We start from the raw sequence: 16567 nt of genomic DNA, 5'->3' as shown, positions 1-16567 counted from the left end.
CCTGCTCCAGCCTGCCCAGACCTCTTTCTGAGCTCCAGTCCAGCCCCACCTTCTGGTCTGCCTCTGGCTTGAGCTTTGTCCTTTGTCTGTGGCACCTCCCAGCTGGTCTCCTGCAGCTGCGTTTGCTCTGCCCACTGGGATGGAAACACTGATGTCCTGTTCATGCCAGCTCCAGTCAAGAACAGCGGGCATGGCACATAGTAGGCACTTTGAGACTTAGGGGAAGTTATAGGCGATGAAGGTGACGGTGAGGAGACAGTGAGGTGAAGCGTCAGATCTGGGGCTGCACTGTCTTCTCACGCCCAGTCTCAGGCCAACTCTTGCTGAGCTCTGTTCCCAGTGGCACCCAGGACACTCCCAGCACCTTGGAGGTCACACCCAGCCGGGCCGTTGCCACACAGCCAAGGCCTCGTTCACGCAGCTGCTCAGCCTCTTTGTGGTCAGCAAATGGGAGTCCTGCTGTCTGGGACGTCACCTAGGAGTCAGGTAGAATGCAGCTTCGGAACCAGTGTGTCCACGGAGCCTCGGGAGTTCCCAGGCCCTGACCGGTCTCTGCCTCCCGTGGCTTTCCACCTGCGCAACTGTGGAGGGAGAGATGACTCCTCCAATTGAAGGTGCTGTACAGTCTTCTAACCATATCCACGGGAAACTCAGGGGTTTGGGTTTTAGTCTAAAATTGCAGCACCCGTCAGTCTCGTCATTTTAACCTGTGGGCAGCTGTTCCTGGCACTTGAGTGAATTTTTCTGAATGCGCCTGGTACTGTGTGACTGCCATCCCAGACATTTCAGAGTCCCTTTTATGAGAAGTATGCTGGGCGTCTCATAGGAACCTATTAAGGCTCTTTCGCGACCTGAAACTCTGGCTCAGTGATTTCTGCTAATAGCTGACCCTACTCAGTAGGATGGCAGAGATGCTGCAGAGGAAGGGAGAGGGAGAGAGAGAATCGATGCAAGAGTGCACATCCATCGGCTGCCTCCTGCACACCCCCTACCAGGGATCGAGCCCGCAACCCGGGCACGTGCCCTGACCTGGAATTGAACCTTGACCTCCTGGTGCACTGGATGATGCTGAGCCACACTGGCCTGGGTGAGAAGGCCTTTCTGACACTCCGAGGAGAAGGGGTGAGTCCCATACCTTGACTCAGGAATAGCTGCGAGGTTGGGTGGTAATCTCCCCGCAGGGTGGTTGTCTTGGATTTTGTAGAAGTGCTTGTGAATGTTGGTTCAGTTTTTATGGGTCCCGAATCTCAGGTTGTGACACCATATCACAGTTTTCTAGTACCTGTGCCAGTGGTTTAATTATTTATTTATTTATTTATTTAATATATATATATTTTTTATATATCTTTATTGATTTCAGAGAGAGGGCAGCAGAGGGAGAGAGAGATAGAAACACCAATGATGAGTCATTGGGGATCGAGCCCGCAACCCGGGCATGTGCCCTGACTGGGAATCGAACATCGATCTCCTGGATCCTAGGTCGATGCTTAACTGCTGAGCCATGCCCGGCCGGGCCAGTGGTTTAATTATTAGAAGTGGGAAAGTTATTGGCCATCTCTAGCCTTGGGCCCCAGGCCCCAGTCGAAGCTCCAGGGTGGGTGGTTTATATACACTGTTCTAGGCCTGCATTCTCTTCAGTGTGAAATTTTTACAGATCTTCTAACCGCATAAGCTCTCTCCTACCAGGCTTCCCACTGCCCCCAGGAATAGTGACCAAATTCTGGCCTGTCTTACAGCTACACATATGACAGCTCACCCACCCTGCCTGCTTTGGACACTCCCAGTCCAAATCTCTCCCCATCAGAGAAACTCTGTTTTTAATTTCTTCTGGCAAAGGGCAGACGTGGTGGTTGCTAGGAGCTCTCTGTATGTCCAGAAGGTTCCGTTGCCATGAGCAGCATGACTCAATTGCTCACATTCTTTCTGGCCTATGGGGGAGGTTCCAGTTCTACCCCCAAAGATGCCAGCCGTTTCCTCCAGGAGCCAGGCTCCTGTAGATGCTTCACGGCGTTCAGGCAAGTGGCACGTGCATGTTATCAGTTACAGGGGAGAAGGTGGCGTCAGTCCTCCAGACGTTTCTTAGACCTGGGACTTGAAATGGGATGTAAAGGGTTAACAGAGTTTGCCTGGGGGGAGCATTTCCTGGGAGTGCAGAGCAGCAGACGAAAAAACACCAGAAGAGAGAGTCCTTGCTGTGGGGGGCGATCAGAACCAGGCCTCGGGAGGGAGCTGGAGAGAAGATTGGCAGGTGGGTGCAGTTGCTGCAGAGGGGACTGTGGCCTCTCCATCGTCACTGTCCTGCCTCCTGTCCCTCCTCCTGCTCCGTCCCCCTTTCCTACCCCCTCCAGCTCTTTCCTTGTTTTTCCATCGGCCTGTCTTGGCTGACAGTGTCTTGTGAGCTGTGCCCCCATACCCTGCTGGACTAAGGCACGGCTCCCGCCGCCTGTCACTGCCTGGCCTGGCCTCGCTAACACAGCTGAAGGCTTCTTGTTGGGGTCAGCTCTGATTCTGCACAGAAAACTGTTTTATCCGATTTGCTTCTTTGCAAAGCAAGGTGAAGTCTTGTCATTTCTCGATGACACTTCCTGTAAAGCTGTGTGTGTAACTCTCTTTGGGGTCAGGGCTCTGGGCCGAGAGTTAGTCAGCGGGTGGCCTCTCAAAGCTTCCCGACTCCAGTCATCGAGTTTATGTCCCTCGACACCCACGTCACCTGTTTCCCACCCCAGGGTCATGCCCTCTGCGCTCAGTCACAGTGGTGCTGGGTTTGTAGCCCAGCCCCCTTCCTCTCATGGCCTGAGGATGCTGCACTGACTGTGCCTGTTTCACACCTTCCTGACTTGGTGTTTGTCGCTCTGCTCACCTTGGAGGCCCAATGTTTGCCACAGGAGAGGCTGCGGCACCTCTAACACTTCACTCCATTCTCTTCCTTTTGCTTCCGTAGCTCCCAGGCAGCCACTTTCTCTTCTGTCCAGTCCACGGAACGGTTTAGCAGCCTCCAAGGCCCCCACACTTCTACATGAGCCTTGAGCATTCGTGTTTTCTCTGATTAGTGGGTCACCGAGGCCGGGCCCTACCCCTCACATCCTGCTTGAACCACCAGAGCCTGCAGGGCCTCAGGGCCACCTCTGATATCCTCTATTCACTGAGGCACAGACCAGAGGCAACACTTGAAAATGTCATCCTGCCAGTGTGGGCGATTCTCAACGTGGTCAGAGCCTTAGAGAAAGGCTAGAAGGAGGTTTGTCTGCCTCCCGAGAGCCTCCGTGAGCAGGGGTGGGACGTCTCCTTAACTGTCCAGGGTAGAGCTGAAATGCCCACGCTAGCTGTTAGAAGGTCCCGCAGAGTGGACAGAGACTTGCTGCTGCCCCTTTAACTGTTTTTTAAGGTGCTAGGTAACTTGGGACTCCTATTGGCCTCTCACATGAAACCCTGACGTGTCCAGCTTGTTATTCAGAGGGGCTCCCTGGATTCAGCTCAAGGTGGACACATCCCCTCTCTTCTCCTACTAAGCCCGATGGCCCTGAAGTGCTACTTTCAGAAAGGAGCGAAGCACAGAGCCGTCTCAAAGCAGCTAGACTGTCCTCAGTCCAAGTATCCTCCAGGCTGGGATGTTGACGAAGGGCCATCTCGGCCACGGCTGGGACTCCTGGGTTTGGAATCAGTCACAGCTTTAGTTTCCCTCGGAGCATCTGAGCTCATAATCCCAGGTTTCCCATCTCTCTTGGTGTTTAAGGTACTAGAGAACTTTGGTCACCACTTCAAGCCATAGCAGGCACATGGGCTCCGATCACTTCTGCAGGTGGACAGCCTGGAGGGAGACGAGTCTTGCTCTGAAACTGTCATCTGGGTTCTGAGTTTGTCCTGGAAAGCAGTAAAAATTACTAACATGTGTGACATGCCTCTAATCCATGTGCTTTCCATCATCAGTTTATCTGTGCCCAGTGTGCACACACATGCATGCAGGCACAGGCGTGCACACACATGCACACGTGCACAAGCACACATGTGCACATGCATGCATGCACACATGCATACGGCTTCCGTTTTTCTAAAATGGGAGGGGCCGTGGTTCCAAAAGGAGATGACATTGTGGCACCTGGAAAGTGCACCCAGTCACATGTTCTGAATGAAATGACACCAGCAGCTTGTCTTTCTTTCATCTCCTCCTCCTGGGAAAGAAACACTCTGATAGGAAACATTAGCTCATTTACAGGCACTGGGACTTAATTCTCTGAAGATGGGAAATGTCTGCTCGCCATTGCGAGCGGTGGGACTGCAGACTTGGAGCTGAGGGTTGCATGAGGGTCTCACGGGCAGGCAGGTGAGTGGACACCCAGCAGTTGCGGCAGGAGCGGGGAGAAGGGAATTCACTCCGATTGCAACAAGAAATTTATAGACTTGGAATGGAAAATTCATCATCAGTGGAGACTTTTAAAAATTGGAACAGATAGCCAGCCAATGGAAAGTGGAGGAATGATGTTTTCTGTTGGCTTTAAAATAGAACATCTGCTCAAGACACAGATGAGGGATTATTAGAGCTGATAGTTTTTAATATTTGGGGGGGGTACAGACCCCACTGAGGATGGAGCACCTCTCCACTGAGCTGCACCTGCAGTTTCAGGGAGCTTGGACTCTGAAGCCTATGCGTGGTCCCTCACTGAGGACCCTGACTCAAGGGACCCATGTCTCCTGGCCTCGTAGTGAGGACCCCACGGCTTCTTTCCCCAAACAGTGGACTCTGAAGCTGAGTCAGACTCTGCGCGTTCTTCCTGCTGGTTTGTAACTTGGCAGCACAAGGTCAGCGTGAAATGGATTATGGGAGAGAAGGTATTTTACTTCAAGTTCCATCCTGTGTCCTAGAGAAGCCAAGTGCTTGATTTCTGAAACCTGTTGGCCCTGTATCATTTCCCTACAAAGGCATCAGGATGAGGTTGGCCTGCAGCCTCTCTCCCTTCCCGGCAGCTCTGGATTCGCAGATGGAAATGCAGACCGAGAAGCCACACTGACGCCTCAGCGCCCTTCCAAGTGGATGCATCTCCTCCTGGTCACTGTGGATGTCCAGCGGGGCGGGAGGGACGTGATCTCTTTATAATTCTTTCATCAGTTTATGCCCGGGTTTCACTTGACTACAAGTTGGAAAACGGTCAGATCCCCTGGAACACAAAAGAAGAAGTGACTTGGCCCCTCCCTCAGTAAAGTGAGGATGGAGGTGGCACGTGTCTGTGAGCACTAGGCTCTGGATAAGTAGTCTCCCCCTGAGTTTATGTGGCTGTTGTGGTTTTCCTCTGTTCTCCGCAAATAGCCTGTGTTTTACCTTCAAGTCCCTTTATCCCCATTGGAAATTGTCTCTTTGTACTGGAATCAGGACTCTGTGTCTGAATTAAAGTCACCTTAACATGGAGGGGAAGTGAGGGTGGCCCCTGAGAAAGAGCACAGTGGTCAGATGTCAGTCTTCAGGTGCTTGACTTCTAAGGCAAACCCTTAAATTCGTCATTGGGAACATCTTAATGAAATTAGAAATACTACTGATGAGTAGGGGCCAGTGCTAGCCAAGGTCTCCTTTGCCAGTCACAGGCAGTGTTGGTCCTGTGACAGTTTCTCCTTCCCATTGTTGGGGTTCTTCCCTTTCTCCCACTATAGCCTCCGTGGGCTCCAGGCCCAGTCTGTCCTGCTCACACGGGAAGTACATGAGGCATCATATGTGTGGACAGAGCCCTTACTGGGCCATGCTGGTTGTGTGGGAGCTAGAATTGAGATGAGGTCAGGCCCTCCCATTCGGCCCCAGTCCAGCATAGCTCTGCTCGGTGACCAAAGTCCCTCTGGACCCTTGGAGGTGGGTTGAGAGCTCCCACCCTGTACGCTCATTTCTGTTTCTGGGATCCAAGCTTAGGGCAGAGTTACATGTCCTGTTCTGTTGATGACTCGCCCCTGTTGTTCCCCCTGCAGAGAATGTTATCAATGGGCAGGACTATGAAGTGATGATGCAGATCGACTGCCAGGTGATGGACACCCGCATCCTCCACATCAAAAGCTCGTCTGTTCCACCCTACCTCCGAGACCAGCAGAGGAACCAGACCAGTACCTTCTTTGGGTCCCCACCCACAGCCACGGAGGCGGCCCGTGTGGTCAGCGCCATCCCGGAGTCACTGCAGTAGCACTGGGCTGCATGGGAAACCAACTGGGACCCTGCAGGCTGGGGAGGGGCGACGGGTGCTTCCTCCTGCCTTCCCGGTGGCACTGCCTTCCCATGGCACCCAAGAACTGCCTCGTGATCGCGTTTGGGGACAGAGAGAAAAGGAGCTGCTCGTGTACGTGTCCGCCCATCCCCTGGGAATGCCTGGGATTCAGACGCAGGCCGCCTTTCTCCTGGCCGCGTAGCCCTTTCCCCGCAGTGTGGCCTCAAGTAGACCCCACACTTTCCTGAGCCGCTTCTCCCGCTGTGTGTGTTGTGTTCAGTCTTCATCTTTCACGTCAGAGCTGCTTCCCTCTCTGCCCTTTCATGTGTCGACAGTTCGTCACTGCCCAGGTTCCTGACTAATTCACCACAAACCCACTGTGCACACTATGCTCGTTGGAAACAGGTTTGAAAACCAGAACAGCCAGATGCATGCCCCAGAAGTCAGAACGTGCAGAGCCTCAGGGAAAAAGGGAAAGCCTATCAGTGGCACTTGTCCGCACTCGCTGTCCACGGTTCACACCCCAGCCCACACACACCTGCCTGTTGGGGGCCTGGCGGGTAGCAAGTCTGAGAGAATGAGGTGGAAGGAACGGGCCAGTTGTGGGTCCTGCTACACATGCTTGGACACTGAGTGTCTGGCGTGACTGCTGCCTGCGGGCAGAGCCTCGCTCCCGTTTCTTCTGTGGACTGGAGGCCACTGAGTGTAGCACCCTTGGTGGGTCTTCTCCCTCATGACTGGAGCTGATGCCAGGACCTCAGAATGGACCCCGCCCCCACCTGTCACACAGTGACACCTCCTCAGCTGAGGACAGGCGGGCAGGCGGCTTCAGATGAAGCAAATGAGAGCTTTGCTGCTTGAGAACTGAGGCGTTTTATTCCCGAAGCCCAACTGTGCAGACGGGCAGCCTGGGCTCCTGCTGGGGGTGCGTCCTGTCAGACGGCCATCGTGTCAGCGCTCCAGCGAAAAGGCAGCATTCTGTCCTCCACGGTCAGAGGGAAGAGCAGAACTAAAACTGCTGCCCTTATTTCCCACTGGGGCTGCCCTGTGCCTAAGGCGGGTCTTCCTGCCCGTCCTCCCGCGGGCTCGCGTTTCCTCGTGGAACTCGCTCCACCAGCACTCTGCTCACCTCTTCTCCCTCGTCAGACCCTTCCCTCCCCTCCACACACTGTTCCCTCCCCTCCACACACTCTTCCCTCCTCCATACTATCAGTGCCCCTTTTCTAAGAGATGGACAAAGATTCTGAGTCCAGGCGATACCAGCAGCTCGTGGGCTCTGTCTGGGAATTGGCGAGGCTCTGACATGCTGGGTGGGTGCCTCTGCCCAAGCAGGTGAGATGTTTCCAAGGACTCGGTTTAACCCTGTGAGGGGATGGGGCACTGCTGCTCTGCTGCCCGGGAAGCTGGCATGTGACACATGGAATCGGCTGTTCCCTTCCCAGTGCAGACCTTTGGGGTCCACGTGGCACCCCTCTGACCTGGTGTCCTGGGTGATGTTCTGGCAGGGCTGTTCTCTCTGGGGCCACTCGCACTTCTAGTGGGTGCCTGTGCCTGGTCCTTCTTGTCCTGTGTCCTGTGAGCAGGCCGAGGGAGGGGCTGTAGCTGGGGCTCCCAGGCAGTGGCCGTGGTGGTGCAGACGTGCTGTGTGAGTGGTCGCGGGGCTCCTGCACTGAACCACGTGGACGTCTCCCCCTCCCTCTCCTCCTTGGCTTTGACGTGATCTATCCACTCCCAGCACGTCCTGTGCCTGCTGACCTTTGCGTCAGATGAGGCCGTCTTGCAGGGGGCGACGTGGGGTTCGGGTGGCATCAGGACAAGGAGCGGGTTGGACAGTCTGTGCGGTGACGTCAGTGGGCTGGGAGCCCCTTCTCCCTGAGGTGCTGGGCACGCACTGCTCAGGGCCGAGTCTCAGGAATGTGTGACAGGCAGCTGGCAAGCAGAGGATGGGACTTGTGTTGTTGCTGCCACGCCCTGGGATCACTGGGCCCCTCGCTCTGCCAGGGTGACAGGTGAGGCTGATGTTTGGCTTAGTTTTTTGGTGAGGTTGCCTTTTGGAGATTGCAGCCAGAATTCTGGGGGCTATGTATGTGTACATAATGGTTTAATTTATTAAATTCATAGGTGGGGTTTGCACACTGTGAGAAGCTTCAATGGGCTTGGGGAGGAAGCAGGTCTGCCTGCCCCTGGGCGGCTGTGCCCAGAACAGACGGGAGGCTGCAGGGAGGCGCGCGTCCCGGGTTCCTGGGCTCGATGGAGGTGGACACTCCATGCTAGCTGCTGAGTCAGGTGTCACGTGTCAGCAGCATCTTCCCAGGTCAGCTGCTCGAGGGAGGCAGCGAGGACAGCCTCGTCCCGAAGGGAGCGTCTGCGAGGCTCAGCCTCAGAACCTGTGCATCACTTGCCACGCTCACAGGTATAAATTCCCGAGTAAAACATCCCTGTGACTAAGTGCTCAGAGCATCTTCTGATCTTGTTTTAGTGAGCGCGGCTCCAGCCCAGAGTGGGCACTGCTGTGTCTTGTGCAAAAGTGGGCACAGGTGTCTGAAGGCTTGATGTGAGCTGAGTCCGTTTCTGGTGTTCTGAGTAAATGTTCCTGGGAAGCCAACAAAACACTTGTGATTCAAACAGACTTTCTGTCCTTTTTAAAGACACTGTCCTGTTGAGCTTCCAAGCCAGACCCCTCCGATCCTGGGCGTGTAGCCTGCGCAGGCACGGTGGTGACCCCCACTGCGCTGCCCCGGCCTCTGGTGCCCTTTCAGCTTTGTGTCCCGGTTCTCGCCCTCCTACTAAGCTCAGGTTGTGAAACTTAACTAGGAGATGTTGCAGGGACCAACTGAGGTTTCCAGGAGACTTCGACTTTCAAGTACCTCTTAGAAACAGCCACTGAAGAGCCTGAGCAAGAGCGATGCCACCGACAGTCTGACCTCTTGGAAACCCCACCCCTTCCTCAGCAGCCTCCACGTGGCCTTTTGTCCTCTTGGCTGTTTCACCCAGATTAACCTCCCCGGTAAGGTTGCTCAGGCCCCAGCACAAGACACTTGTGGGCACCTGTGAACCCCTTGCTCCTTTGACCAAAAGGGCATGTCTGTCCATCCTTTCAATCCACAGACGTTAAGGGTCTTGGCTGCTATATGAACACTAATTATAACTTACCCTGAAAACAAGAATAAAAGAAAGAACATGTAATAAATTTTCATTCCCACCCCAGTAAACTTTGGGGTGGGGCATTTCCTATTTCCTCACCCCTAGGGATTGTGGTTGGTCTTAAATTTTCTAGGAAGCAGAACCCTGAGCTTCACCCACAAGATGTTGCTGGGGCCCCAGGGGCACTAAGCAGTTTCTTCCTGCCTGAGAAAGGGCGTCAGCGTGTCCTGCTAACATATTTTTAATAACTGCTCTTCAAACAGGTTTATTTTGGATAAGACTAGGACTTCCAGCAGTTTGTTCTGATACCTGTGTTCTATGTCGGGTTCTCTGTCGGGAGCTGTGAAAAGAAGAGAAAGGTTCCCGGTGGGCCGCCTGGTCCCGGGTGTGGCTCTGTCAGCCACTGCCAGGCACTGGTCCCGTTCTCTACGTGGATTTGCTGATTTGAGCCTTAGAGAGCTAGGACATTGAAAGCCATAGTTTGTCATTTGCGAAGGTTACAAACTCCCTGCTGTTTTGCTACTTGTCCCAGTGAAGTTGGTGGCCACTAGTTAAGTAAACCAGGAGACTTGGCAAGTTCCTGGTGTGATAATCCCAACAGGTTAGCAGGCTGACCTTCTCGGCAGATGTCCATTGGACGTGATGCCTCACAGGGAGCCCGACTTCCAGGTCGGTCTCCAGAATGAGAGACGGTGGGTTTAGAGCTGCAGGTAGAACCGTTAGGCACCTCGGGCCTTGGAGATGCTGCTGGCCTTTTCTCAGCACGTTGGCAGTGTGGTTGGGCGGCCACCCCAGGGCTGCCACCATGGAGCCATTGGCTGAGGAGGGAAGGCCCATGCCAAGGAGAGGTGCCCATGTTCCCTTTAGTATTTGTGCTGGTTTACAACACGAGAGACAGTGACAGACTGTTATGTGCTTTCAAACAATCTTTACAATGCAATACTTGTTCTTTGAAATTCAAATAAAGAATTTTTAAACTTGCCTTGTTCTGTATGAGAGAAAAGACTCAAATGCGTCTTCAATGCTAAGTGATTAGTAATGAGGCTGAAAGCCTAAAACCAGTCACTGTTTAGATGAAATTATTGAATTCTCCCAGCCTGGTGAAGTAAGAGTTTCCTTTATTGTGTCCAGAAATTTGAACTATAATCCTATCAAGGAAAATAAATTATCTAGAATCTCATGTTTTACCCTTCTGTGGGAACTGGATGACTCAGCCACACTGAAGGCCGAGTCCCAGATGACAGACAGCACTGAGGAGAGGCTGACCATTGACCACTGTTGTGTCCCTCATCCCAGACCCACTTTCCGACATGGTCCCTTGACTGGTGAGCAGCAGGACCGGTGTGTGGACCCGGCACACGGCTCCTCACCACGTTGCCCCACCTCCGGAGCTCACACTTGAGCAGCAGAAGAGTGAAGGTGGGACCCAGCCACATGGCTAGGTCTCTGGTGGCAGGAGGACAGACCCTCTTCCTAGTCCCAAATCTCCAGTAAACACTTTGTATCAGAGTTGTTTTGGGGAGTGAAGTATTGGGAGTGGGGCTCAGTGTGGTGTACCTAGAGAAGGTAAGGCCTCATGACAGAAAAGCAAGACAACAGGTGAACTGGAGTCAGAGAAGCAACGAGTGAGTAGGGAACTAAAACCCCCCACCCCGCCCCCACCCCGTCCATCAGATCCACCCTGCCCCCGCCCCTGCCCCCAGGTCCATCCCCACCCCTGCCCTGGCCACCAGATCCCATGGCACTGCCCCACAGGACTTCCCACTGTATGTGGGATGTGGTTCTAGCAACTTTGGGGATCTCAAAGGAAAACCACAAGTGGTAATGTTTCTACCATCCATGGTGCCGCAAATAGGAAGCTGTTCTGGCTCGTACCCTGTCATTTATCTGATGGCGCCTCTCTTGTTGACACGGAGACCATGTCCGGTGTTTTGCTGTGCTTTTCACTCTCACGGTCATTCATCTGTTGAGATCTTGCACGTGCCCGCAGCCCATCCCTCCCCCGGGTCACTTCATGATGGCAGCCGAGGCTACTGAAGACAGCCTCCTAAGCCACGTTGCCACCAGCCTTTAAAGCCAGTGAAGCAACAGGAGACCGTGGAGACAAAGAAACCAACACCTGTCCCAGGGAAGCAGGCTGTCAAGACATGCTTGAGGGGCAGTTGCTAAGGGCAAGTCCAATGCTGTCGGGTTTCTGGAGACAAGTCATCCCCTCAGAGGACGTGTGCTCAGTATGGGCAACGTGTGAGGCCCCGGGGCTGCTGCCCTGCCCTCCTCCTGGGCCCAATCTTGTCTTAGGTGAGTTCCCCGGACTGCTCCTGTGTGACATTCCATTGTCCCCAGAGTGTGTCCACTCCAATCCTCCGAATCAGGTTTTCACTGCAGCGTTGACCAGGTGTGGGCGCTGGGCAGGGCAGTGAGAGCCGCTGGTGTAAGAGATCACCAGTCTCCAGATCTGAGATTGAAGAGCTCTGCCCAGAAGTGAAGGACACCCCTTTCAAACAGAGGCTGCTCCACACTAAGAAATGGTGTGGCCGCGCTGGGCAGGTGGCCTTGTGAAGTGAACCAGAACCCACAACTTCAGCTGTCCACAGGCACAGCCTGTCTGCAGACATCAGCTGATCACAGAGGACAAATGAGAGCCACAAAAGCCACCCTGACTCACTTTTCAGCTGGACTTACAAGGCCTGCGGCGTCACCAGGATTAGCCTAGAGAAACATGGGTTCCTGGCTGCGTGTCTGCACAGATTATGGGCTGCAGGTCATGGCCCCAGAACTTAAACCTTTGCCACAGATGCTTGGTGTTGAACCAACCTTGCACGTCTGCCACGGACCCGTGGGGAGCTGGCAGGTGGGCCAGACCACGCCCTTGTCTTCAGAGACATGCATGATGTCTTTTCCGCGGGACCAGGTTCCCACAGGACAGTGACGATAAACTCCAGGAAAGGGAGGGTTTCTGAGCCTGAGAGATGAGTGCTGTCCAACAACAGCTGCTCTCGGGAGCTCTTGGGGGAAAGATTCGTGGCCAGTGTGTCTTGGTCACAGAGCTTGCCCACATACCTGCCGCCCCCCAGGACACAAATGGTGAATTTCACCCTCCCATCTCTGGTTCCAGAAGATGCTGCTGGAATCTCTCCTGCTAGTGACTGGTTCACATCAGACCAACACGTTGCCTCGATTCTGGGCGCCACGTCCCAATACCTCCTTCAGCTGCTTCTGTGTGGTGCTTAGCCAGGGACCCAGGAATTCACCTTCAACATGAGAGCAGGAAGGAGGCAAAGATGTTTGACCTCCAGCTTCCACTGGCCCAAAGGGTCACCTCTTGGGCGACCACAGCTGGCGGCACATCCCACCTACCTGAGGTTCACAGCCTGGCACAAGCAGGGCATGTGGGGTTCCAGGAAGGAAAATCCCTCAGGCAGTTGGATTTTCTTTTTGGATTTTGTTTTGTGCCTGGAGCAGCACCCGGTCCTCCTTTCCAAACCCTCACATCTGCAAGTGCTTGTTTAGTATCTGCAATCCCTGTGGGATGGGGACCCTTCAGTGTCTCATCCAATATTTTGTCCTTAGTAGGGATTTGACACTATGCCTGGGATATGGCTCTTTGGCATTTTAGGCTAAATCAGTGTTTTTTGCTGAGTTGAATTATTGAGCATTTAGAAAGCCACAGACGTTTTTCTAGGCATCTGTTCTGGTGTGGCAGCCTTGTCACCACATGCACCCACCCACGGACAGGCTGCCCAGTGCTGAGGCAGGACCATGGGGACACAGGAGGCAGATGTGGCAGCCTCAGCTTCCCCGTGGTTCCCTGGCTCCCGTCGCTGATTCCTCTGCTTTCAGTCTGCAAAGTGGAGGAGGCCCTGGTCCAGCAGGTCTGCAGGTGCCCCCACCCTGCAGCAGCAGTGGCACCTGGAACTGACTGGAAATGGTAGTGGTCTGGCCCAACCAGACCTCTTGAGTCAGCCTGAGGTGGGGCCAGTAATCGGATCTGACTGGAGTATGAGAAGCACCCGTGCAGGTGACTGTCAGAGAGGCTGAGGGACAGTGTCAGACCACAGACAGGCCTCTGGTGGCTGCCAGCCCCGGCCCGGGCTTTAGGGTCACCGGTATTGCCCAGGGGATCCATCTTGAGAATCACCTGGCCTCCTGCTGCTCAGGGTGGCCACACGCCCAGCTGAGGGCAGGAATTGGAGGTGAGCCCCCACAGCTGGGGCTGTGTCCAGGGAGGAGGGAGGGACCTGGCTGTTTGCCTGGGTGCCAGCACCCTCTGTGTGGGGGCTCCTGGCCCCATCGGCCCTCAGTGGAGCAGATCTGCCTGAGAGGCCCAGAGAAGGCACCTGGCAGCTGAGGACGAGGTTCTGAAGGCAGGTCAGTTGGCTGCGGCCTAACCCCCTTTGGTGCAGCACTGTGTCCCTGGTTCCCAAACGTTGCTGCACATGGGAGTCACCTGGGGGGAGTCTTTAAAACTTCTGCTGCCTGGCTCCCACCGGCACATTCCCAGTTCCTTGGTCTAGGGTGTGACCTAGCCATGGGGCTGTCAGCGCCTCTCCAGGTGATTCCAACATGCAGGAAAGTTTGGGACTGGGGAGCTATGTCTCTGGGGACCAAGACCCAGCTTGTGTTCCCAGGTTACCAAGCAACACGTCCCTAGAGGTGGAGGGTGGCACAGGGTCCCAGAACCAGCAGGCTGCCTGTGAATCCTCAGGAGTCGGGACAGCAAAGAGCTGGAGCAGGGGGCGGGGCGGAGGGGGCGGGGCCAGGACTGGACTCGCTGGCCGAGGTGATGTCAGACATTCCTTTGCCATGTCAGACCTGGGGAAATGCTTGACAATAATGTGGCTGTGAAAATGGAACTTTCTGTGAAGTGGTATTTTCTTGGAAGGAGAGGGAAGAGGGAGGGAAAAGGAGCAGAAGGGAGGAGGGGGAGGGGAGGCCAGGCCCTGGAACAAGAAGAGATTCTCTCTGAGGCCTCTGGACTCTGCAAAAGTGGGGAAAACATGAAGATGGCAGAGAAGTGCAAAGTGGGGAGGAGTCCTAGTGGGCAGAGGTGGGGGTGCAGCAGCAGCAGGTGAGAAGAGCGGCAACAGGGAGGGTCCCAGTGTGGGGCTCGAGGGTGGATGGACAGATTCTCAGCACGGCTGCCCCGCTGAGGGTGGGACTGTGCGTGTCATGCGCATCCTTTCTGTTCCTCTCGGCTTTGAGGGGCTCACAGAGGAACAAGTCCAAAGGGATTGTGGCAGGTCCGCTCCCCTCACCCAGCTTCACCCAGCCCTGGTTCTGGGATCTCTAGTGGCTTGCCTCAGGGACAGTGTCCCAGTACTGAGTCCCGGGGGAGAGCCTTGCAGACACAACAGAAAAACCTGCCCAGGCTCAGAGTTTCTGGAACACACAGTCCCCACCCTCTTGTGTAGCCAGGGTGTGACCATTCCCCGAGTGTTCAGCAGCAGGCCATCTGCACAGCAGGCCAGCATGTCACACAACGTGGCCCCAGAAGCTCAGCTGGCTCAGCAGGTGGCAGGCAGGTCCTGCCCTCACTAGGCAGAGGGCACAGGATGGTGGGGGGGTTAGGGCTAAAAGTCCCCCCAATTCTGCGATCAGCACTTCCCATCGGAGCTGCTTTCCTGAGAGGGTCAAGGTGCAGCCCACAGTCAGGAACCACCGGCTTCTCGGAAACTAATGCCACCGCCAAGTGCTTCAGGATGCGCAATGCCAACATGACACCCCCCCCACCCCCCGGATGTCTCACCCATGGCCATGGGTGCTCCCTTGAGTTTCCAGTCATGGTTTTCTGTGGGAATGTGGTCCAGGGCTGACCCTGCACAGGAACAAGTAGATGGGCTTTGTTGGAGAGATGGCAGGCCTGGGAGGCCTTCCTGTAGAAAGTGGGCTTGGGTGAGATCTTAGGGAGGGGAGAATTAGTCAAGTGGTGACAGGAAGGAAACTGGTACTCAGTAACCTTCTGCATCTCAAAGCACCACTTTTGCTGATACTGGCTTTGAACAACACGAGTGGCTCCTCGGACTCAGCAGAGGCCCCTGGGAGGGGACACAAGTGTCATCATGGGCAGCCAGGACACACCTTGGGGTCCTCAGTCCCTGGGCACAGGAATTCCTTCCACAGCACGCTGACCAGAGGAGAAGTTCACGGAGTTAACGCTCACTGAACCATCCAGTGACACCGGCTGCTGCTCGCCCTGGCCGGCTGGACTCAGTCCAGCCTTGAGCTCAGGGGCCAGATGAGCTGGCCTGTGGGAGACACTGGGGCAGTGAGCTGCGGGTACTCGAGCTCGGAGAGCTTGTGGGACTCCTTGCATAGCTGAGGCCGCGAGCTGGGCCATGTGCAGGGTAAGTGCAGAGAAGCAGAGTGGCCGCTCTGAGCACCCCGAGGGACAGAGATGGGGCAGCTCCTGAACCTGCTGTCTGGGCCCCTGAGAGTACAGTGACACCTCCCTGAGTATCTGTGGGACGGCCCTGTGTCTTTACAATTCTCTTCCATTTGTGTGACCTCTGACCTCTGACCAGGAGCCCCCTGAGGAGCCTACCCTCCTACCTCTCGCTCTCGGGCCTCTGTGCTCAGTCAGGAAAGGCCCGCTTCTCAAGGAGGCTGGAGGGTGGAGCTGGGGTTCTCTGAGGGCAGCAGGCAGACCTCTGCTCCTCTAGCCCGGGCCTCGCCTCCGGGAAGTGCACCAGCTCTCCAGCCCGTGCTGGCCCTGCTGCCGCTGGCTGTGCTTGAGCTCCCCAGGCACTGCCAGCGTTTCCCGGTGCTCTGGGCCAGGCCTGTCCTCCAGCCAGGGCTCCACTGAGGTCACATGGAAAACAGCCCCCAGGGTCCCCCAGCCTCCCTGCCCCCCACCCCCCCACAACTGTTCTACCACAGGTCAGATTGCTGTGCGGGCAAGTTTGATACAACTTTTGGGGAAAGCGTCAAAAGCAGAGAACTCCTGGGAAACTGCGTGGCATTGTGTCTCCGTGGCTCCCAGACTAGCCTTCCGGCAGGAAAATACCCAGGCAGATGGCCTTGCTCACGTCACAGCTCGTCTCCATTCTGTAGGAAAGCAGACCACAAACCACGGCAACGCCAAGGTGGCGACGCAGAGAGAACAGCCTGGGGACTGTAGCCTAGGACCAGAGAGAAGCGGAGGCAGCAGGGCACCTAACTGGGCGCCGCCACGGGGAGGATACTGCGGCCCTCAGGCCCTGGCAGCTGGTATGAAAAGAAATGTGGTCCGTTACAGGGAGTCATGTGTG

General features: G+C 55.3%; 1 protein-coding gene across 4 annotated transcripts in view; it reads left to right on the top strand.

Annotated features, from left to right (window-relative positions):
- ATF6 (activating transcription factor 6) overlaps window positions 1-9653 on the top strand; it is a 128644-nt gene extending 118991 nt beyond the window's left edge. For all 4 annotated transcript variants that reach the window (XM_081121856.1, XM_081121854.1, XM_081121855.1 and 1 more), the window contains exon 17: window positions 5947-9653. In XM_081121856.1, coding sequence (XP_080977982.1) covers window positions 5947-6155 — 209 coding nt within the window. In that variant the 3' untranslated portion in view covers window positions 6156-9653. The remainder of the gene's footprint in view (window positions 1-5946) is intronic.
- Window positions 9654-16567: the final 6914 nt, after the last annotated feature.

The sequence above is a fragment of the Miniopterus schreibersii genome (assembly GCF_964146895.1).
Source record: "Miniopterus schreibersii genome assembly, chromosome: 19".
Classification (NCBI taxonomy): domain Eukaryota; kingdom Metazoa; phylum Chordata; class Mammalia; order Chiroptera; family Miniopteridae; genus Miniopterus; species Miniopterus schreibersii.
This window is presented reverse-complemented; position numbering and strand designations above follow the sequence as displayed.